This window comes from Bos javanicus, chromosome 29, assembly GCF_032452875.1.
Source record: "Bos javanicus breed banteng chromosome 29, ARS-OSU_banteng_1.0, whole genome shotgun sequence".
NCBI lineage: Eukaryota > Metazoa > Chordata > Mammalia > Artiodactyla > Bovidae > Bos > Bos javanicus.
This window is the reverse complement of record NC_083896.1, coordinates 51,032,125-51,055,526: the sequence shown is the minus strand read 5'-3', so window position 1 is coordinate 51,055,526 and position 23,402 is coordinate 51,032,125. Positions and strand designations below refer to the sequence as shown.

General features: G+C 58.1%; 2 protein-coding genes across 2 annotated transcripts in view; one reads left to right on the top strand and one right to left on the bottom strand.

Annotated features, from left to right (window-relative positions):
* The first annotated feature begins 2,236 nt into the window (after positions 1-2,236).
* On the top strand, positions 2,237-5,141 carry DRD4 (dopamine receptor D4). The gene is made up of 4 exons (XM_061407573.1): positions 2,237-2,544; positions 4,030-4,142; positions 4,246-4,778; positions 4,860-5,141. Exons 1-4 carry the CDS (start codon positions 2,275-2,277, stop codon positions 5,060-5,062), a joined length of 1,119 nt encoding a protein of 372 aa, XP_061263557.1. The 5' UTR covers positions 2,237-2,274; the 3' UTR covers positions 5,063-5,141.
* A 3,056-nt stretch (positions 5,142-8,197) lies between these two features.
* DEAF1 (DEAF1 transcription factor) overlaps positions 8,198-23,402 on the bottom strand; it is a 29,663-nt gene continuing 14,458 nt past the window's right edge. The window contains exons 11-12 of the mRNA XM_061407552.1: positions 16,054-16,143; positions 8,198-8,636 (exon numbers count right to left, since the gene is read on the bottom strand). Coding sequence (XP_061263536.1) covers positions 8,532-8,636; positions 16,054-16,143 — 195 coding nt within the window. The 3' untranslated portion in view covers positions 8,198-8,531. The remainder of the gene's footprint in view (positions 8,637-16,053; positions 16,144-23,402) is intronic.

Sequence of the window (23,402 nt, the reverse complement as noted above, 5' to 3'; positions counted from 1 at the left end):
GAAATCAAAGACTATCTCAATAAATGAAGAGATGTACTGTATTCATGAGTTGGAAGATAATATTGTTAAGATGTCAATTTCCCCCCAATCAAATTCCCAGCAGGACTTTTTTGCAGATACGGACAAGCTGATTCTAAAATTCATATACACAGGGACATCCCTGGTGGTCTACTGGCTAAGACTGCAAACCCCCACGCAGGGGGCCTGGGTTCCACCCTTGGTTAGGGAGCTAGGTCCATATGCCAACTAAGACCATGTACACCCAAGTAAATAAATAGATGCTTAAATAGAATTCACACAGACGGACAAAGGAGCTAGAACAGTCAAGACAGGCATGTGAAGGACAAAATTTAGAGGACCCACACTGCATGATTTCATGACTTACCATAAAGTCACAATAATCAAGACTACTATTGTTGAAAGACATGTGGACAATGAAACTGAGAGTTAAGAAATAGCCCCACAGAGATATGATCAAGTGCTCATGGACAAAAGTTCAAAGGCAATTCCATGGAGAGAAAAGTCTCTTCAACAAGTGGTGCTGGGATAACTAGACATCCACAGGCAAGAAAAATTAATCAATTAATCACATCAGCTCATACCTTACAGATAAAAAAAAAAAACTCAAATACACTGTTAGGAGAATGAAGAGACAATATTCCTCTCCAGTCTGGGAGGAAATATTTTCAAATTACACATCTGACATTTCTCCCCATTTTTGTCTGCAAGACGTGTTGTTGTGATTGTTTGTTTGTTGTTTGTTTTTGCTGTGCTGCACTCCAGTACTCTTGCCTAGGAAATCTCACGGACAGATGAGCCTTCGGGCTACAGTCCACGTGGCCACAAAGAGTCGGACAGGACTGTGAGCGCACGACACAGCATGCTGCTGCTACATCATATTCTTTCCCCAATCTGGGCTGCCTTTTCACTCTTTTTAAACAAAATATATTTTCTTTATATGCAGATTTCCATTTTCTTAGCATCACATTTCTTTATTTATTTGGCTGTGACAGGTCTGAGTTGGGGCTTGCGGCTCGTGGGCTTCGTTGCCTCAAGGCACATGGGATCTAGTTCCCGGACCAGGGATCAAACCTGCCTCCCTGCACTGGAAGCCAGATTCTTAACCACTGGACCATCAAGGGAAGTCCTTGGGCTGCCTTTTCACCCTTAATGGTGGCAGATGTCTGAGGACCAGGAGGGAGACTCAACGCTGAAGCCAGCCTAGCCTCTGATAAGCGTTGAGTCTCCCTACTGGTCTTCAGACCTTTATCAGGTCTCCTGTGATTTGGCCCCTTGTGGGGATCATCACAGTATGTCTCCTCAGGTCGTTGTCTTCTCTTTAACTTCCCTGCGTGTAGGGTGTGCAGGTTGACAGGGTTCTCCTGTGGGGCTTCTCTTCTCTGTGAGAACGATGAGACTCAGGTAAGATTAAGCTCCCAGTGGCCTTCTCGTGGCCTTGGCTCCTTTTACAGCCTCTCTAGGCTTTGTGGGGTGAGCTCATTTTTCAGGCTCAGAGGGGCACACAGCTTGCTCAGGGTGATGGAGCCAGGATCAGGGTTGCCCACCCAACTGCTGGAGGAGGATAAGGGTCAGGCAGTGGCTGTGGGTTGGAGAGTGACTGAGTGTGGTCCAGGCTGGTAGGGACCCAGGTTGGGGTCTGCAATCATTGCAGGGGGAGATGAAGGGGGCAGAGAGGCCGGGTCGGGTGGGGGTGTAGAGAGGAGTGCGCCTGGAGGGACGGAGGGGGAGCCTGGGCTGGGGCGTGCAGGCGTCTGTTGGAAGCAGCCTGGAAAGGATGCCCCCCACGCGGCTCCATCTCTGCCTCGGGGGTCTGCAGAAGCATCTCTGGAGGGGGACGCCCAGCCTGGGCCCATGCAGGGTCGCGGGGGTCTCTGAGGCTGGACCTGGTGGCGCTGGCGTGAGTGCCCGCAAGTCTCGAGGGATTGTTGAGTCGCCCTTTCATCCTGTGGGTTTCTCTGGGCGCTGACCCTCGCGTCGTCCCGCAACCCTGCGTGGCAGAGAGCGATGCTGGACCCGCCCAGGCCAATCACATCCCTTCACTGGGCCGGCGCGTTTGTCCATCTGCCCGGCCCTAGGGTCGAAGTCCAAGATAGGCCCAAACTGGGTGCAGCTTGGAGCGCCCTGGGGTCCGCGGAGCCGGGCGGTCGGGGCGGGACTAAGGCCCGGCTGGGCGGGCCTAGGGGCGGGGCTCCGGCGCGCGGCCGGGACTGTCCGTGGTGCTGAGCGCCCGGCGGGGCGCGCGGGCCGGGCGCCATGGGGAACCGCAGCGCCGCAGACGCGGACGGGCTGCTGGAGGAGCGCGCGCCCGGCACGGGCGTCGGCGCCGGGGGCCCCGGGGCGGCGGCGGCGCTGGTGGGGGGCGTGCTGCTCATCGGCGCGGTGCTTGCGGGGAACTCGCTCGTGTGCATGAGCGTGGCGGCCGAACGGTCCCTGCAGACGCCCACCAACTACTTCATCGTGAGTCTGGCGGCCGCCGACCTGCTCCTCGCCCTGCTAGTGCTGCCTCTCTTCGTCTACTCCGAGGTGAGCCCGCGTCGCCCCCGCACACGCACCCTCGCCCGCTCCGGGTCCCCTGTCCCGGCCACACGGAGGACCGAGCCTGACCCCGCTGCTTGGCTTCTCAGGATCCTGGAGCTGGGCGCTGTGCAGCTCCCAGGACGACCGGAGCCGGGTTCCCTCTGAACCTCGCTCCCCCACCCGCCATCATCCCGCGGTCCGTCTGTCCGCTTCTCGATTCGTCCGCCCTCCCGCTCTGTCCCTCTCTCCGCTTCGCTTTCTCTGTCTGTTACCCAAGAGATGCTTCTGTTCTTCAAACACAGACCCCAGTAACAGGCGGCTTTTGCAGTCCAGACCCCCACCCAGCCCCCTCCGCTGGGTTCCCGTCCCCCCAGGGGGAGCCAGCTGGATGGACTGGCAGAGTCAGGCTTACCCCACACCGGCTCCCCTGGGGCAGAGACACAGAGGTCACCCCACGAGGCCACAGCCACACAGAGCCACGCATGCACACAAGAGCACGACCCGGGCAGGGCACCCTCACTCCTGCGCTGACGTGGCTCACAGCAGGAGGGACCCTCAGCTTCTGGGAGGTGCAGGGCAGGGAGCCTGGCTGGAGGAAGGGGATGCCCACCCGGGCTGGGGAAGGGCCTTTGCCAGAACCTGGGTCCGGGAACCACCACACCCAGGTCAGGTCTGGCCCTCGGGTGGGTCCCCCTTGGTGCCAGCCATGTCCACTCTGCAGTTTGGGCAGAGAAAAGCTGCTTAGGCGGAGTTGGGGACGCGGTGTCCCGGGCTGTGGGGGGAGGGGAGGCATGGTTTTCTAAGGTGGAGGGTGAGTCCAGGCAGGGCTGGGCAGAGAGGCCAGCAGGACAGGGACGGGCATGACCTACTGCCCCCCCACCCGAGCTGTAGACAGACGTCACAGTGACGGCTCTTAAGCTCCTAATCGTCCCAAATCAGCAGGAGGAGATTTAGAAGGGGCGGCTGTCTGCTCCTCTGCCCTTGGTGGGGGCGCTGGGCAGAGGGCCGAGGCGGCTACTTCGTAACAATGATGTGCATGCTACCGTTGCCCTCACTTCAGGAGTGCGGGGACGAGAGTGGGATGACCTGTCCAGAGTCCCAGAGACAGTTTCAGCAGACAGGCCAACTGCGCGATCTGCTGGAGACGGGGGTGGATGCTGGGCTCACGCTCGAGGGCAGCAAGGTCCCCACCTGCAGGGAGGGGCCCCGCGGACCCTGAGCATCAGGGATCACCGCCAGCCGTTGCCTACGCCCCCAAACCACCCCTCCAATCCGAAGGCGTTTCCCAGTTCTAACAGGAAGGATGGGAGGTCTCTCGGCGCCCGGCCTGAGGGGAGGGGAGGACCGCCCTGCTTCCCGCGGAGCGGCTCCTCCGTTATTCAGCCCCCTCGCTGCCAGCAACGGCGGGGGTCAGGAAGACATCTCGGGGGCGGGGCCGAGGAAGGTCAGCTTCCCGCGACTACTGTTGCTGCGGCTCCTCTCCGTGCTCAGGTGCAGGGCGGCGTGTGGCTGCTGAGCCCGGGCCTCTGCGACGCGCTCATGGCCATGGACGTCATGCTGTGCACGGCCTCCATATTCAACCTGTGCGCCATCAGCGTGGACAGGTAAGCCGCCCCGCCGCCCTCCCCGCGCTCCCCGCGGGTTCGTGGCCGTGGGCGCGCCCCGTCGGGCCGCCCCGCCCCGCCGCCCTCACCGCTGTCCCCTCAGGTTCGTGGCCGTGGCCGTGCCCCTGCGCTACAACCGCCAGAGCAGCGGCGGCCGGCAGCTGCTGCTCATCGGCGCCACGTGGCTGCTGTCGGCGGCGGTGGCGGCGCCCGTGCTGTGCGGCCTCAACGACGCGCGCGGCCGCGACCCCTCCGTGTGCCGCCTGGAGGACCGCGACTACGTGGTCTACTCGTCCGTATGTTCCTTCTTCCTGCCCTGCCCGCTCATGCTGATGCTCTACTGGGCCACGTTCCGCGGCCTGCGGCGCTGGGAGGCAGCCCGCCGCGCCAAGCTGCACGGCCGTGCGCCCCGCCGGCCCAGCGGCCCCGGCCCGCCCGCGCCGGACGCCAGCCAGGCCACCGACGCCGCCCCCGCCCCCGATTCCGGCCCGACCCCCGACGCCGACCCCGCCCCGGACGCCGTCGCGCCCCCGGAAGCCAATGCGGCCGAACCCCCGCCTCAGGCCCGCAGGAGGAGACGTGCCAAGATCACAGGCCGGGAGCGCAAAGCTATGAGGGTCCTGCCGGTGGTGGTCGGTGGGTCCCGGCCCCGGGGGCGCGGCGGAGGGGGGCGGTGCCCAGGGTGGGGGCGTGGCGGTGACTCCGCCCCGCCCCCAGGGGCCTTCCTGCTCTGCTGGACGCCCTTCTTCGTGGTGCACATCACGCGGGCGCTGTGCCCCGCGTGCGCCGTGTCCCCGCGGCTGGTCAGCGCGGTCACCTGGCTGGGATACGTCAACAGCGCCCTCAACCCCGTCATCTACACCATCTTCAACGCCGAGTTCCGCACCGTCTTTCGCAAGGCTTTCCACCTCTGCTGCTGACAGCGCCGGCGCCGCCTCCCCCGGCGGGGACCCGCCTCGCCTGGGGCTTTGTAGGAGTAATTAAACAGATCCCGGGTCACCTGCTGGGAAGGCTTTCGGGGGGCGAGGAGGAGGCATCCCCACTGGCCCCATCTGGTCAGTTAACCCTTTCCTTCCTTCGAGGAAGGTCCTGGCTGAGCCCTGGGCTGAGCAGTGGGGCGTCAGGGAGGTGCATGCCCGGGAACAGGGGCGCCCGGGACCTCGGAAGGCTGCCTGGGCTCACACCCTCCCCCACACACTCCACCCGACTCTGCTCCCCAGCCAGTGGCACCAGCCCTGCCCCCACTTTGGCAGCCCCCTCAAGGTCAGAACGCAGCTCCCTGCCTGCCACCCGATGCCCGAAGCCCAGGAGAGGGGCCGGGGGGCTGGGTGGGCTCAGGGAGGGCCAAGCACACACCCGCAAGGCGCTCATCCATCCTCTGCCACGTGGCCAGGACCAGGGCCAGAGCAGCTAGCTACTCGCCCGCCCCCCGCCACAGCGTGACCCCCGTAACCTGAGGCAGCCCCTCCTGGACTTCACCTGGGCCCTCTCAGTCCCCCGTCGTGGGCGCCACGCTGCTCCCTAGTGCTGTGGCTGAGCGCTCTGGTCAGGGACACTGACCACCGAGCTGGCCACAACTGGGTGCCAAGGCCTTCTCTGGAAGGAGCTCCTGTGGGCTGTGAGGTGACAGCATCAGGCCCAACCTCAGGATGTTAAACTATTCCATGAAAAGAGGGGCTGCCCGTCCCCTCTGTGGGTGAGCACCCTTTCCTTCTCAAGGGCTCAGCTGCCACCTCCTCCAAGAAGCCTCCCCTGACCACCAGCAGGACCAGCCTGTCCATATCACCCTGGGAGAGACTTGCCCTCAGGGAGCCGAGCACTGAGGAATGGGGGGCCCATGCAGGATGCTGTGTGCCTGTACCACAGGGGCTGACACAGAGGGAGAGGGGCCCTGGACGGGACCCTGACCCTGGGGCTGCTCCAGCCTCCAGCAGCTCCGCCCCTTTGAAACAAGACGATGGCCACAGCACGTACCCTGGGTCTCTTCCAGGGGGAGCCCCAGTGCCCAGGGAGGGTCCCCCAAACCCAGGGGGAGCCCCAGTGCCCAGGGAGGGTCCCCCAAACCTAGGGGGAGCCCCAGTGCCCAGGGAGGGCCCCAGATGGTACAACCGAGACTGGGCAGGATGCCTGCTCCAGAGCTAGGCTGATGATCCCTCTGAGAACCTCAGACTTGAAGTGAAGACCAGGGAGGGACGCACTGGGCTGACAGCAGGGTTAGGGTCAGAGTCAGGGTCAGGACTGGAGCAGGGGCCCTGACTGTGGCCACTGGCCCTGCCGCCTGGCTGCACACCCGTAGGCCCACAGGCCACACCTGTGCCCTGAAGCTCAGCTCTGCCGTGTACCTGTCGGGCCTTCTGTGGTCACTTCCGGTGGTTAGAGCTAGTTTCTGCTGTTGCCAAGAGGATCTCCGCTGGCAGCAGCCACACCCAGTGTGGACACCAGCTGCTCTGCCCACCCCCCAGTGTCTGCGTGGAGAGAGGCCACGTGCCCATCTCTGCACCCTTCTCATCTGTACTGGGAACAGGGTGACCACGTCCCTGATAGGCCAGGCTAGTAGGTGCACCTCATGGGGGCGGGGACGTGGATGCGCTGGAGCCTGCTGCTGTCCCTGGGCCATCCCCGCTGTGCACAGACTCCAAGAGGGGGACAAGCTGGAAATGGAGGGCAAGCTGGGCAGGGGAGGGGCACGGTGGGCTTGGGTGCAGATGCCGGAGTCTGGCTGACCCGGGGCTCCAGCAGGCGCCTCGAGGGTCCCAGCACTGGGCAGGCCCCCTGATGCCACGCGTCTCCACACCTCAGCAGAGGACCAGCATCCTGATGGCTGCTGCGCTGCGCTGACAGATGCCGAGCCTGCCCTGTCCCTGGGGGTGCGTCTGGCAGGAGGCACGGTCAGAAGGCAATGCCGTCAGAAGTGCTGACATGGAAGTGAAGGTGCAACCCACACTTGGTGTCGTGGAGTTTCTGGAAACCTCCTGACGTCCAGCACGACGCAGAGACAGCTTCACAGGCTCAGAAACCATACATTTTGGAAAGTGCTCCCAAAACACATAGTCCCAAGGCTTCCGTCCTGAGGAGAAGCTGCCCCTATCCCAGGAAACCCTTGCCCAGGACAGCCTCCCTGCAAGGCCTGGTCCAGAGACCGCTGCACTGCTTGAAGGGGTCCCCTGGCCAGAGCTGGACACCAGGGAAGGACCTGGCACCCTTTGCCTGTGGGCTTCATGCCCACCTCAGTCGCCATTTTAGCCTTTTCATGTTTGGGGAGACTCCTTTCAGGGGTGCAGCCATCACCAGCCCCTCCTGCCGAGGCTGACATGCCTCCCCAGCTCTCTTAGCTCTCCAAACCCCAGGAGGCGGGGCTGGCCTTCCCTGAGACAGTGGAGAGGAGTGAAGACCAGCTAAATAAAACCCGAATAAACCCACTTAGCCTGTGGAGGCCAGGCAGAGCGCCGGCAGAGGCTTCTGGGGGCAGGGCCCTCCATCACCTGCAGCCAGGCTGGGCGTGGGGACGGGCCCTGGGGCTCCTGGGCTCACAGCCCTCTCCCTCAGGCCTCCAGCCACCCCCGGGCTCACCCGGAGCCAGTGGCGTCCCCGAAGGCCATGTGCTATGGACTGAGAAGAACCTTCTGGAAACAGGAGCTGGGAGATGAACGTGGAAGAATCGACCAGGGGGGCAAGCATCGGGGTCAGAGTCTGTGACTGGGGCAGAGCCCCTACCTCCTCAGTGCAGAGAAGAGGGGGCGCTGCAGACCCAGGGCTCCCCCAGAACAGGCACTGGGCACAGGCGGGCTTGGGAAGTCACGGGGATCAGGCCCCAGGCTGCTGCCATGCTGGGTGGGACTGCTGGGCTTAGGCAGTAGCCGTGCCGGGCAGGTGCCCAGTGGCCCGGTGCACCCTTGCAGAGGAGGGTGGCAGGCCAGGGCGCCTCGTCTCCCCCGAGCCTGGACAGTGGGGCTTGGCCTTCCTGGCTGGTGGCTCTGGGACCCCCGCCGGGCAGGGCCCCTTCTGTTCAAGGCTTCTGAGCTGCACCAAGAACAGCCCCCTGGGGAGGTCAGGACTGGAGTCACCTGTCCGGGTGGGACAGGGGTATTGACTTTATTGACAAGACACATATATGTACACGCGTGTTACAGAACACGACACACCCGTAGGGAAGACTGGACGCTCATGATCCAAGGGATTAAAAAAAGCACCACGAGCATCGGGCCCAGGCCGTGTCCACCAGCAGCCACGGAGGGGCCAGCGCCCGCCCCCAGAGTTCGGCAGTGGGAGCGCGCTGCTGAGGGCGCGGTCGCCCAACGTCCACTCGTAACTTGGCCAGCAAGTTCCTCCTTGTCCTCAGAGTCCCCTGTCCTCCAGGGTCCTTCCTGGCCGCAGAGGCCCCACGGGCCCTCACACGGTGACCTTCTCGATCACGCCCTCGCCGACGTGGACGTCGTCCCCCTGGACAGTGACGGCTGCAGACTGACCACACATGTGCTGGTGGTCCTTCCAGTCCTGCAAGGGAGGACAGACCGAGTCACGGCTCCGGGAGCAGTCGCCCCCCCGAGGCCGTGGTCCTGCACGTGCTGAGCAGCCAGCCTTCCTGGGCAGGGGCGCCCAGCCTCGACCACCCCGTTTAAGGAACGCACTCAGAGGCAGACAGCCTGGATGGCCCTGGAAACACGTCCACACTCTCATCTGGCGGCTTCCTCCCTGGGATCAAGCAAACACAATCACAGCTGCAGAGAAATACTTGTATCTGACGTCGCTGCCCACCGTGTTACTGATAAGCGCCCAAGTGAGAACACTAAGCGTATCCACAGAGGGGCTGGGTGACCGGGCCCCCCAGGAGGTCGGGGAAGACGGCCCACACCTGCCGTCAGGATAGGAGACGCTGCCGCCGCTCACAGCCTCTGAGGGCCTGACGGGGTGTGGTTAGTGGAGACGTGGACCCCGAACACACGAGAGGCTAGGGTTCAGTGAAACACAAGACGTGAACGAGCGTCACACACGCGTGGAGGAGCAGAGGCCAGGGTGACCCCGGGAGCAGGCTCCGCCTGCCTGTCTCTGTGCTGTCCTCTGCTTCCGTATTGGCGACAATAAGTGTGCCTTATTTTTACAATAAAAAGGTGAAATTTCAAATCATTACAGGCATACCTGGGAGAGAGCGCAGGTTCACCTCCAGAATAAAGCAAATGTCACGACTGAGCCAGTCACCTGGGCTCAGCTGTCCCAGGCTTGCTCGGGCTACGCTGCACTGCGGTCTGTTCAGTGTCCATGGACCTAATGCAAAGGACACTCTACTCCTAAAAACGCTGACCGTGCCCTGTCAGTGCATGGAGGCCACAGACCCTCCATTTGTAAACACAGTTACCTGAGAAGTGCAGAAAAACAATGTCTGGCTGCGTATCAAAAGAACAGACGAAAGTTTGTGGAGTATAGTTGATTTACAATGTTAATTTCTGCCGTACAGCAGTGATTGTTAAACACGTATGTTTTTGGCGTATTCTTCTCCATCATGGTCTACCACAGGACGCTGAACACAGCCCCTGCTGCGGACAGCGGGGCCTTGTGTCTTCACCCATCCTCACTTTGCTAACTGCAAACTCCCAGTCACCCCCCTTGCCCCACCCTCCTCGGCGACCACAAGTGTGTCCTGGTGTCTGTGAGCCTGTTTCTGTGTTGTAAATAAGTATCTGTATACTTTTTTAGTATCATTTTTAGTATCATCTGGATCATTGTTTAGATTCCACATGAGTGATACGATATTCGTCTTTTCTGACGAACGCCACTTAGTGTGACAAGCTCTAGGTTCGCCCATCTTGCTGCGAGTCGCCTCATCCCCTTTTTATGACTGAGTGATATCCCACTGTGTACACGCACCACAACCTCATCCGTTTCTCTGCTGATGGACACTTAGGCTGCTTCCATGTCTTGGCTACTGTAGATACTGGTGCTGTGAACACTGGGGTACACTTATCTTTTCAAATTAGAATTTTGTCTGGATATATGTCCAGGATTGCTGGGTCATACGGTAACTCTGTTTTATTAAATTAAGGAAACCTCACACTGTTTTCCACTGCGGCTAGAGCAATTGACATCCCACCAACGCTGCAGGAGGGCTCCATTTTCTCCACATCTTCTTCAGCATTTGCTGTTTTTCAGACTCGAATAAACTTTTAATTTGAAAATTACCTGACTATGTAAATCCATATAGTACGTAAAACTCAACGTGTGCTGGGCTCATGTCCACAATGTTTCAGTTCCGTTCAGTTGCTCGGTCGTGTCCGACTCTTCGCGACCCCATGAATCGCAGCACGCCAGGCCTCCCTGTCCATCACCAACTCCCGGAATTCACTCAGACTCTTGTCCATCGAGTCAGTGATGCCATCCAAACATCTCATCCTCTGTCGTCCCCTTCTCCTCCTGCCCTCAATCCCTCCCAGCATCAGAGTCTTTTCCAATGAGTCAACTCTTCGCATGAGGTGGCCAAAGTACTGGAGTTTCAGCTTTAGCATCATTCCTTCCAAAGAAATCGCAGGGCTGATCTCCTTCAGAATGGACTGGTTGGATCTCCTTGCAGTCCAAGGGACTCTCAAGAGTCTTCTCCAACACCACAGATGAAAAGCATCAATTCTTCGGTGCTCAGCTTTCTTCACAGTCCAACTCTCACATCCATACATGACCACTGGGAAAAACCATAGCCTTGACTAGATGGACCTTTGTTGGCAAAGTAATGTCTCTGCTTTTGAATATGCTATCTAGGTTGGTCATAACTTTCCTTCCAAGGAGTAAGCGTCTTTTAATTTCATGGCTGCAGTCACCATCTGCAGTGATTTTGGAGCCCAGAAAAATAAAGTCTGACACTGCTTCCACTGTTTCCCCATCTATTTCTCATGAAGTGATGGGATGAGATGCCATGATCTTCGTTTTCTGAATGTTGAGTTTTAAGCCAACTTTTTCACTCTCCTCTTTCACCTTCATCAAGAGGCTTTTTAGTTCCTCTTCACTTTCTGCCATAAGGGTGGTGTCATCTGCATCTCTGAGGTTATTAATATTTCTCCCAGCAATCTTGATTCCAGCTTGTGCTTCTCCCAGTCCAGCGTTTCTCATGATGTACTGTGCATAGAAGTTAAATGAGCAGGGTGACAATATACAGCCTTGACGTACTCCTTTTCCTATTTGGAACCAGTCTGTTGTTCCATGTCCAGTTCTAACTGTTGCTTCCTGACCTGCATACAGATTTCTCAAGAGGCAGATCAGGTGGTCTGGTATTCCCATCTCTTGAAGAATTTTCCACAGTTTATTGTGATCCACACAGTCAAAGGCTTTGGCATAGTCAATAAAACAGAAATAGATGTTTTTCTGGAACTCTCTTGCTTTTTCCATGATCCAGTGGATGTTGGCAATTTGATCTCTGGTTCCTCTGCCTTTTCTAAAACCACCTTGAACATCTGGAAGTTCATGGTTCACGTATTGCTGAAGCCTGGCTTGGAGAATTTTGAGCATTACTTTACTAGCGTGTGAGATGGGTGCAATTGTGCAGTAGTTTGAGCATTCTTTGGCATTGCCTTTCTTTGGGATTGGAATGAAAACTGACCTTTTCCAGTCCTGTGGCAACTGCTGAGTTTTCCAAATTTGCTGGCATGTTGAGTGCAGCACTTTCACAGCAGCATCTTTCAGGATTTGAAATAGCTCCACTGGAATTCCATCACCTCCACTAGCTTTGTTCGTAGTGATGCTTTCTTGACTTCACATTCCAGGATATCTAGCTCTAGGTGAGTGATCACACCATCGTGATTACCTGGGTCATGAAGATCTTTTTTGTACAGTTCTTCTGTGTATTCTTGCCACCTCTTCTTAATATCTTCTGCTTCTGTTAGGTCCATACCATTTCTGTCCTTTATCGAGCCCATCTTTGCATGAAATGTTCCTTTGGTATCTCTGATTTTCTCAAAGAGATCCCTAGTCTTTCCCATTTTGTTGTTTTCCTCTATTTCTTTGCATTGATCACTGATGAAGGCTTTCTTATCTCTTCTTGCTATTCTTTGGAACTCTGCATTCAGATGCTTACATCTTTCCTTTGCCCCTTTGCTTTTCGCTTCTCTTCTTTTCACAGCTATTTGTAAGGCCTCCCCAGACAGCCATTTTGCTTTTTTGCATTTCTTTTCCATGGGGATGGTCTTGATCCCTGTCTCCTGTACAATGTCATGAACCTCAGTCCATAGTTCATCAGGCACTGTATCTATCAGATCTAGGCCCTTAAATCTATTTCTCACTTCCACTGTATAATCATAAGGGATTTGATTTAGGTCATGCCTGAATGGTCTAGTGGTTTTCCCTACTTTCTTCAATTTAAGTCTGAATTTGGCAATAAGGAGCTCATGATCTGAGCCACAGTCAGCTCACAGTCTTGTTTTCACTGACTGTATAGAGTTTCTCCATCTTTGGCTGCAAAGAATATAATCAATCTGATTTCGGTGTTGACCATCTGGTGATGTCCATGTATAGAGTCTTCTCTTGTGTTGTTGGGAGAGGGTGTTTGCTATGACCAGTGCATTTTCTTGGCAAAACTCTATTAGTCTTTGCCCTGCTTCATTCCGTATTCCAAGGCCAAATTTGCCTGTTACTCCAGGTGTTTCTTGACTTCCTACTTTTGCATTCCAGTCCCCTGTAATGAAAAGGACATCTTTTTTGGGTGTTAGTTCTAAAAGGTCTTGTAGGTCTTCATAGAACCTTTCAACTTCAGCTTCTTCAGTGTTACTGGTTGGGGCATAGACTTGGATTACTGTGATATTGCATGGTTTGCCTTGGAAACGAACAGAGATCATCCTGTCGTTTTTGAGATTGCATCCAAGTACTGCATTTCGGACTCTTTTGTTGACCATGATGGCTACTCCATTTCTTCTGAGGGATTCCTGCCCACAGTAGTAGATATAATGGTCATCTGAGTTAAATTCACCCATTCCAGTCTATTTCAGTTCGCTGATTCCTAGCATGTTGATGTTCACTCTTGCCATCTCTTGTTTGACTGCTTCCAATTTGCCTTGATTCATGGACCTGACATTCCAGGTTCCTATGCAATATTGCTCTTTACAGCATCGGACCTTGCTTCTATCACCAGTCACATCCACAGCTGGGTATTGTTTTTGCTTTGGCTCCATCCCTTCATTCTTTCTGGAGTTATTTCTCCACTGATCTCCAGTAGCATATTGGGCACCTACTGACCTGGGGAGTTCCTCTTTTAGTATCCTATCTTTTTGCCTTTTCATACTGTTCATGGGGTTCTCAAGGCAAGAATACTGAAGTGGTTTGCCATTCCCTTCTCCAGTGGACCACATTCTGTCAGACCTCTCCACCATGACCCGCCCGTCTTGGGTGGCCCCACGGGCATGGCCCCACAATGTTTCACGTCATACATAAAAATTAAATCAAGATGGATCATAGATCTAAAAACAGGGAGTTCCTGATGGTGCAGAGGTTAGGATCTGGCCAGGGTTCAATGCTCGGTGGAGGGACTTGGATGCAGCAAGCTGTGTGTGTAGTGCAGTCCCCAAAATAATAGTGAGTTAAAGAAAATAAAAATTCAAGACTTAAAATTATAAATGTTTTAGGAAAAAATAGATTTCCCTGACCTTGAGTCAGGCAAACTTTCTGAGATACTACACCAACAGCGTGATCTCCATTAAAAACATTTTTAATAAAGTGGGCCTCTTGGGACTTCCCTGGCCATTCAGTGGTTAGGACTCCACACCTCCACTGCAGGGTACAATGGTTCAATCCCTGGTTGGGGAACTAAGATCCCATAAGCTGCACGGCGCGGCCAAAAATAAAGAATAAAGAATTTTTAAAAGCTGGGCTTCAAATTTGTATTCAGACTGCACATAGACGTTGCCACACTTGATAAGGAGAGGAATAATCCCATTTAAAAATGAGCAAAAGATCTGCATAGACATTTCTGGCCAAAGGATATTCAACTACCCAGTAAGCACACAAAAAGTTGCTCGACATCATCAGTCATCAGGGAGATGCCAACTAAACCCACTGGCCGCCACCCCCAGTGGCAGGGCTACAAGCAGAGGGCACGAGTGAGCGCTGCGGGTGGGGCGGACTCACTGCTGGCCAAGCTGAGTTTCCTACCAGAGTCACACACAAGTCTGCCTAAAACGTACATGTGAATGCAGCCGAGACAAGCACCTGCCCTCTGGCGAGTCCCTCCTGAGTGTCCACTGACACTCACCCAGTGGGGGCTGCCCAGACATCCGTCGGGTGATGGCTGGAGAACAGGCGAGGTCCAGCCACACCGGGCAGACTACCCAGGCCCACAGGGTGGACCTGAAAGCTGCTCGGGGGAGCCGGATGCAGGCAATCACACGCAGCGTGAGTCTGCTGTGGCCAGTGTGCAGAGTGGGTGAGCGACGGAGGGAGAGCCTCCTGGTCGCCAGTGCCCGGAAGCATCGGCCTGAGGGGGCTTTTGGGGGTGATGGGAGGTCCTAAAGCTGAGCTGTGATGTTTTCACAATGGCAGACTTACTGTGGATCGCTGAACTGTGCGCTTAAGCTTGGTGGAGTTTACGGTCTGTGCGTCCTGCTTCCCTCAGTGAAGGCATGAAACACACACGCCCACCCCCCAAAGGGACTGGAAAAGAAATGGAGCCTGCATGTAAGAGCGGCACAGCGCACGGCTGCTCCCACTCACAGGAAGGGAGGCGGCACCGAGCGCCCCGGGTCTCAGGGCGCAGAGCGCGGGCCGGAAGCCTCACTGCCAGCACCAGCGTTTACCACAAGGAGCTGCGGGTCCTCCCAAGTGTTCATTCTGGATTGCACGTGAGAATCAGCGTTTCTGAAATTCACTGTACTTCAAAGCCCATGCCTTTATCAGGGCAGCGTGTTGCAAGCGGACGAATCTAACACAGTCAGCGGAGAACTGGAGTCTTCGTCTACAAGGTTATACCCAAGACCTAAGTGCCCAGCTCAGTAAGAGTGCAGCTGCTGTAGTCAAGGTGGCATCTAGCTAAAATGACTGCATCAAGAAATAAACCCACGAATCTTCCTGGGATGGTTCAAAGTCAGGGACACCAGCCGTCAGCTGCCCTCTGGGATCACAAGCTGGCTCCTCCTGGCAGCCCAAGCTCCCCGCAGTGCCCCAGGCACAGCGGGCAAGCAGGCGCCCTGTCCTCAGTGCCCAGCCCACTGGTGAGACCAGGGAGAAGCAAACCCGTGGGTCTCTTCCCCAAGCGTCCAGCCCGACACACAGGCAGGGCCCAGGAGCAAGCTGGGAGCCATGGACATGCCCTCCACGCTGTGCCAACCTCCTCAGCGCCCCACGCAGCCCTAAGACGCAGAGGAGGAAGGTCCCACATACCCTGGTCGTGGGGGTCATCCCTGCCCACCTCTCGCTGGAGGGCATCTAAGGACGGGAGTCGTGGGCATCCCGGCAACGCAAAGGCCGACACGAGTCACTGTGTGTCCACCCATCACGTTGCTGTTCCTCATTGTGGCAAATTTCCAGGAGAGGCGAACCCCACAGGCCCCCACCCCACGGCTAGGCCTTGCACTCTGAGTAAGGGCCAGAAAGCCAGCAAGTGCTACTCTCTCCAGTCTCCTTAGGGTCAAAGGCCAAGGGATGGAAGCAGAAGCACAGCGTGCAACCGTGCACACAGCCAGGACCTGTGACCAGGCGGCCAGGCTGGGGATGCTGACCAGGATGAGGTCCGGGCAGCGGGTGAGCAGCGGCTTCCACGGCCACAGCCCACGGCACAGGAGGCTGCCTGGGGGCCCTGCGGGGGCCTGGGGACACCGCAGGGGGCGGGGCGGGGCCTACCTGGCGCCGGCAGGCGGGGCGGGGGCGGGGGCGGGGGCGGGGCCTAGCTTGTGCCAAAGGCGGGGCGGGGGCGGGGCCTGGCTTTGCAGGGGGCGGGGGCGGGGCCTACCTTGCGCTGGCAGAAGGTGGAGCAGTAGTTGACCTTGTGGCAGCCGGTGCACTCGCTCAGGGCCTCGCGGCCACAGTTCACACAGGACTGCTGCAAGAGGACAGGGTGTCAGTGGTGGGCACGCTGCCCAGAGACACAGAAGAGGAGTTGGTGACCGGGACCAGACCGACCCACATCTCCCGCCGTTGCGTTACAGACTCTGAGCAGGAGGCAGGGGGCTGGATCACAGACAGGCCAACCTTGCTCCAAACTGCAGGGATTTCACTTCCACCCAGTGTGCAGAAAGCGAAGCTGGGAGGACCAGAATTCTCAGGCGTCAGGGCCAGCCCCTGAGTGGCCAGGCCCTGGAGGCCCTCAGCTGGACCCCCACTAACAGCCTGGGTGCCCCTTGTCCTGCACCCCAGGTGCCCCAGCCCACCAGCTGGGCTCCGTGAGCTGGGCCTTTTGTGTGCTTTTCCCACAAAGCGTGCCGCTGTTCCTTCTAGAGCGGGAAGAGGCGGTAGGGGGCAGTGCAAGGGGGTGACGGGGCCGGGCCAGTGTGTGCACCCACACACAGTGGCAGGCAGCAGGACCCCAGCACGCTGCAGGCCAGACCCCTGCTCTGGCCGGTGGGGGGCTGTGTGGGAAAAACAGCATGCTGTGTCTTGGTTCCCGTTCTGGATTCAGCTTCCTTCTCTGCTGACCACAATGCTGACCAATACTTCCCACCTATAACCTGCCATCCCCCACTTCTTCAGGAAACTCCAGCATCACAGGGGCTCCGAGGCAGTAAGCTGGCTCGTCCCTGCCTCTCTTTTCCAGGACAAAGAGATTCTCCGGGGAGAGCAGAGGTCTTGCAGAGCCCTCGGCACTGGGCGTGGAGCAGCCAGCAGCCGCCTGCGAGGTCTGGGGCCCCGAGGACCCTCCTGCCTCTCGTCTGGGAGCCCTCGCGCCGCACCCCGACCCCCACCAGCACCTGAGCCCACCCTGGCTGTGCTCCCAGCACCAGGGCTGTCCTTGGACAAGAGCAGGCGCTAAGTAAACGCCTCTCACCTGAAGCAAAGGCCTGCATCGTGATGAACCTTGGGGGGCAGGCGCTGCTTGTGTGCAGAAAGTATTTCCAATCCCTTGGGCCTTCCCAACATATTCCTTTGGGAAAAATATTTCTTAACCCAAAATAACCAGAAGCCCGGGATCCAAGTCAGACACATCAGCACACGTGCAGGGGGAAGCGGACGGTGGAGAGCACCCGGGGCAAGGTCTGCACACGCCTGCCAGGACCCACACGGCTCCGCGCCGCCAGCCAGCAAGGCCCAGATCTTGGTTCCTAAGACCATTCGTTCTCCATGGCTGATTCCAGGCCTGGAGCTGGATGGCATCACCAATTCAAAGAACAGGAGCATGAGCAAACTCCCAGAGATAGTGAAGGACAGAGGAGCCTGGAGTGCTGAAGTCCGCGGGGTCACAGAGTCGGACACGACTGACTGACTAAACAACTACAGGGCCGGGGCGGGGAGCCCCCAGTTTGGGCCTGGGGGGTCTTCTAGTCCTAGAGAGGAGGAAGGAGTTCAGAGGGCCAGGTAAGGGACTTGGGAGACACTGAGAGAGTTCCAGCCGCCTAAGATGCAACAAGCTGAGTGAAGCCCACAACACGGGCCCCCTGGGTCCATTCAGACACAAAGGGACTAGAGACAATCTGCGGGGGAGGGTTCTGGAAACACTACTCCAGCCCTGTCCAGGGGGAGCCCCCACCAGCGTGCCCGGTGAGCTGGAACCTCCAACGTGGCCACGTGCCAAGCTGGACCCTGGAGTGAGATAAGGCCTTGAGAAGAGAGAAACGCGAGAGCCTTCCCCCTAGCAGCCACAGGAGACACACCTGCAGCCAGAAGAGACGGCACTGCTGACCCACGGGCACTGGGCTTCCGCCAGTGCTGAGAACAGTGTCTGCTGTGTGCCCGTGGCACTGGAAGGAGCCCTCAGCATAGCGGCTCTTCTGACCACACTTCCCTCTTGACGGGAAGTCGGATGACCAGTGTAGGCCCGAGAAGGAGCCAGGGACACAGAGACGGGCCACAGCACAGGCCCAGCGCCCTGCAGCCACATGGCTGGTTTCTGCTGGACGTGGCGTCCTTGATGGGAAGGGCGTCTGGTCTGCCCTGTTTAATCTCTGCTGAGCTAATTATACACACGCAACACAAATGCCCCATGGGTAAAACTGACTAAACCTCTCTGATAGTTCAGTTGGGCTAAAATTTGATTTTCTAAGAAATTCCACATGAAACATCCAAGAAGGCAACCCCGGTTCCCTCCCTGGCAGGCAAGCGCCGGGGTCTCACGTGGAGCCTCTCCGTGGGCCGTGCGGCCTCACTCTCTGCTCCCCACTACACACGCCCCTCAGAGCTGAGAGCACGCTGTGGACGCCTCCCGACAGGCTCTACAGCAACAGCTCCTCGGGGCCTCTCTCCGTGCGATCCGGGGTGGGGGGGCCTCTCCGTGCGATCCGGGGTGGGGGGGCCTCTCTGTGTGATCTGTGGGGTGGGGGGGTCTCTCTCCGTGTGATCCTGGGTGGGGGGGCCTCTCTGTGCGATCCGCGGTGGGGGGGACCTCTCTGTGTGATCAGGGGTTGGGGGGTCTCTCTTCGTGTGATCCGCGGTGGGGGGGCCTCTCTGTGTGATCCGGGGTGGGGGGGTCTCTCTCCATGTGATCCGCAGTGGGGGGGCCTCTCTGTGTGATCCGTGGGGTTGGGGGGGTCTCTCTCCATGTGATCCGCAGTGGGGGGGCCTCTCTGTGTGATCCGTGGGGTTGGGGGGGTCTCTCTCCATGTGATCTGGGGTGGGGGGTCTCTCTCTGTGCGATCCGGGGTGGGGTGCCTGCCTCTTGCCATGTGATCCAGAGTAGGGGGCTTGTCAGGTGCCCAGAAGCCCCTCCATGACAGACCCGTGCCCCCTCCACCCCCAGCCTTCTGGCTCCTTCCACCCAGACCCTGAAGGCCACTTCTCACTGCTGCCATCTGCTTCAGGGACACATTTTGGGTGCCTCTCTCGCATGAGTCAAGTCATGACCCCTCAGTCCCCAGATGATCCTGGCGAAGGCTCCCCAGGAAGTCTGGTTCCCAAGACCCAGCGTCCAGGCATTGTGGCCTGCAGGGGCCATGGCTCAGACACATCAGCAATTACAAAGGTGAGCACACTAGGTACAGAGGGTGGTCAGCCCACATCTGCAGGAAACAGAACCAGGTCACCCGAGGAGCCTGGAGCCACCAGAGCGGGCACAGAACACACGGGCACCGGCTCCACCCACCAGTGATGCCAGAACAGAGGACGCCTGCTTCCCCTGGCCGTGTGTCCAGCTTACAGGACAGCCATGTGGGGACGTGTCACACCAATGGCTCCCGAGAGAGGGCGGGCCTGCCTGTGAGCCCCACCAGTGTCGGAACTCAGGTTATGGACATGGCCGTGTGTCCAGCTTACAGGACAGCCATGTGGGGACGCGTCACACCAATGGCTCCCGAGAGAGGGCGGGCCTGCCTATGAGCCCCACCAGTGTCGGAACTCAGGTTATGGACATGGCCGTGTGTCCAGCTTACAGGACAGCCATGTGGGGACGCGTCACACCAATGGCTCCCGAGAGAGGGCGGGCCTGCCTGTGAGCCCCACCAGTGTCGGAACTCAGGTTATGGACATGGCTGTGTGTCCAGCTTACAGGACAGCCATGTGGGGACGTGTCACACCAATGGCTCCTGAGAGAGGGCGGGCCTGCCTGTGAGCCCCACCAGTGTCGGAACTCAGGTTATGGACATGGCCGTGTGTCCAGCTTACAGGACAGCCATGTGGGGACGCGTCACACCAATGGCTCCCGAGAGAGGGCGGGCCTGCCTGTGAGCCCCACCAGTGTCGGAACTCAGGTTATGGACATGGCCGTGTGTCCAGCTTACAGGACAGCCATGTGGGGACGTGTCACACCAATGGCTCCCGAGAGAGGGCGGGCCTGCCTGTGAGCCCCACCAGTGTCGGAACTCAGGTTATGGACATGGCCGTGTGTCCAGCTTACAGGACAGCCATGTGGGGACGCGTCACACCAATGGCTCCCGAGAGAGGGCGGGCCTGCCTATGAGCCCCACCAGTGTCGGAACTCAGGTTATGGACATGGCCGTGTGTCCAGCTTACAGGACAGCCATGTGGGGACGCGTCACACCAATGGCTCCCGAGAGAGGGCGGGCCTGCCTGTGAGCCCCACCAGTGTCGGAACTCAGGTTATGGACATGGCCGTGTGTCCAGCTTACAGGACAGCCATGTGGGGACGTGTCACACCAATGGCTCCCGAGAGAGGACGGGCCTGCCTGTGAGCCTCACCAGTGTCGGAACTCAGGTTATGGACATGGCCGTGTGTCCAGCTTACAGGACAGCCATGTGGGGACGCGTCACACCAATGGCTCCCGAGAGAGGACGGGCCTGCCTGTGAGCCCCACCAGTGTCGGAACTCAGGTTATGGACATGTGATGATGTCCCAGTGGAGGAGGAGGCTCAAGCCTCTCACTAGAGGCTGAGCATCTTCCACCAAACAGGACTGTTAAGTGTAAAGGCATCTCATGTCGCATTTGTTTCCTAGAAATACATGAAATTACAAACAAAATGCACAGCCCAGCCTTTCATGGGTGGGGACCTGAGCAACCCCGCCATGCCAGATGCTCCTGGCTGACCCGCCGGACACGCACGTCAAGAGGTCTGCACGGCAGGAATTCAGCTTCTGGACCCTTCGTGTGGATGAGCCTGGCCATGACTGTGGGCTGGTCCTATCTGAGAAACAAAACCCAGGCAGCTGGCCCAGCACAGGGCCCTGAAAGTACCCGCACGACCCAACCAGGTGGGAACCCACGCTGCATCCTAACCTACACTTTCTCTTTCAGCCCATCCGTCGTCGGAGAGTTTTCACAGAACTTACTCGTAGTTTATTCTCTGAAAGAAAGTCCAAGAAAATCTATGAAAGATGTCAAACTGAAAGCTAAACCGCTTCCTCTTGCACTTCCCTCCTGGGAGGAGGCCCTGGTCAGCAGCCCGAGCCGCCTGCCCACTGTCCAGCTGGTCTGACTGCTGAGCTGGGGGGTGCACAGCAGTCTCCCCACACCTGCACTCCCGGCCCTGGACTCTAAACAAGGACAGCTCAGCAGGGGCACGGCACACACGATGGTGGGCGTCGGACAGGCAACCACAGGCTGGCACACAGGCTGGCAGCTGCTGAGTGAACTGGGAGCCTCCACGGACCCGGCGGCTGGGCTCCCAGCCTCACCCCCTGGAGAAGGGGCAGCACACACATCCACGCAGACGGCTGTGCACAGAGGTCAGAGGGCAGAGACACTGGCAGCGTCCACTGACCGAGGAGTGAAAAGCAGCCCGGGACGCGGCGAATGACATGGAGTCGTGAACAGGAGTGAAACGCTAATCCAGGCCACAGTATGGACGCATCATGGAAACACTGCTCAGGGAAAGGAGCCAGACACAAAAGACCACATCCTGTGTGATTCCCGTTTCCAAGAAATGTGCAGAACAGGCAAAGTCAGAGAGAGGAAGTGGGTGAGTGTAACCGGGGTCTGGGGTGGGTGGGAACAGGCAGAGTCAGAGAGAGGAAGCGGGTGAGTGCAGCAGGGACCTGGGGGTGGGTGGGGTGGTGCTCACGGGTCCGGGGCTTCCCTGGGAGGTGAAGAGCCCTGGAATGAACGGGGACTGAACGAGTGTGGGAGCCAGCTCCTGGACTGTGCACCGAGGCGGGTGGGGTGGCACTCATGGGCCCGGGGCTTCCCTGGGAGGTGAAGAGCCCTGGAATCAATGGGGACTGAATGCGTGTGTGAGCCAGCTCCTGGACTGCACACCTTAAAGGGGTGAGTCCTACAGCATGTGAACCGTGTTTCAACGAGAAAAAGAACACGCTTTCATCATGCACGTTAGGGATTTTTCTAAAGTATAAGATCATAAATATGTGAACGCATGAGCACACAAAAACAAACGAGACTAGTTATAAAAACAGATACAAATAAACGTTAAAAAAATAAAAGTAGTAAAATGCTTATGAATGTGAAATATGCAAATATTAAATGATTAAAAAGTTAGTCTCTGAGCAACACGACACCACTGTGGCTCAGACGAACAACCTCCCAAGCCAAAGAGAAAAAGGGGCAGCTGTCATTCGGGTCACCAGAGCAGCCTGCAGGCTGACCCTCCCAACAGTCACCAGGGAGCCAGAAGGCAGCGATCTGAGGTCTGGAAAGCAAGGAGAGCTGGCAGGAATGGAGGGGGCCTGGCTGGGGGGAGGCCCTGGCAGGTGGGGCAGGAACTGGCGGGGAGGTGGGTGGTGACGCTGAACCTGGGGCAGGGGAGGGAAGGGTGTGGGCAGAAGGCTGAGGCTAGAGCTGCAGATGGCCAGAAACCAAGGAAATGCATGCCATGCACGGCGGCTACAGGCCCTGGCCGTCCCCAGGGAGCCAGCACAGGGCCGAGCCAGCAGAAACAATGGGCGAGACAGCTGTGCCCACGGTGCCCCCACCCCCTCCAGGAGAGCCTGCAGCCCCACGCATGAGAGCAGCAGCAAGACCACGCCCGTCCTGCCCAGACCAGGCCTACAGCCATGCCCAGCAGCGGAAGCCGAGACAGATCCCCACACGACGGGCGGGGGAGCAGCCAGCTCAGCTGCTCGTGAGGACCAAGTCCCGCGCTTGCCAGGTGAGCACACAGAACCCAGCAGAGCTCAGAGCTTCTGCCTGGAACCAAGGGGCCTGGAACCAAGGGGCCTGGAACCAGCAGGAGCAGGGTGTCCCCAGGTGCAAGGGGAGGAGTGCGCACAGCGGGTCCTGAGACGACCAGAGGGTCAGAATCAGCCGACAGCAGACAGGCGACCGTGCTAAGCGGCCGCTCGGGACCCATCAGAGTAAAGGGGCTCCACAAGACGTAGGTGGGCTTTCAGCCCACTGCGTCCTGGCTGTGACAGTCCTCCCCAGCCCCCTGCCAGATTCTGCAAGCCTCAGCAAAACAAAAGCATAATTAAGAATGCGATAAAACTTTCTTTCCTCTTGTCTACAAAAAGTAGTAAAGTGAAAATTTTTCTTATATAGATTTGGTAAGAAAAAATCAACGTGGTCCGTTTACAAACTACAGTCCACAGCAACTGTGACCGGCAACACCCCCGCTGCCCCCGCGACTCCGCGTCACAGGAGACAGTCCCCGGGGAGGCTGGCCTGACGGGACGCGCGCCGTCTGCCACAGTTGGTACTGGAGTGTGTGTGAGAGCTGAACACCCGAGGGGGACGCCTGCCTCGCTAGCAGACAAGCTTCACTTGCGTGTGCGCCCCCCGCGCCCCTGCCCGGGAAGGCGGCGCACAC

Coding starts and splice junctions, on each gene's coding strand:
- DRD4 (XM_061407573.1), top strand. CDS start 2,275: ATGGGGAACCGCAGCGCCGCAGACGCGGACGGGCTGCTGGAGGAGCGC. Junction 4,143..4,245: donor TGCGCCATCAGCGTGGACAG/GTAAGCCGCCCC, acceptor CTGTCCCCTCAG/GTTCGTGGCCGTGGCCGTGC. Junction 4,779..4,859: donor GGTCCTGCCGGTGGTGGTCG/GTGGGTCCCGGC, acceptor CCCCGCCCCCAG/GGGCCTTCCTGCTCTGCTGG.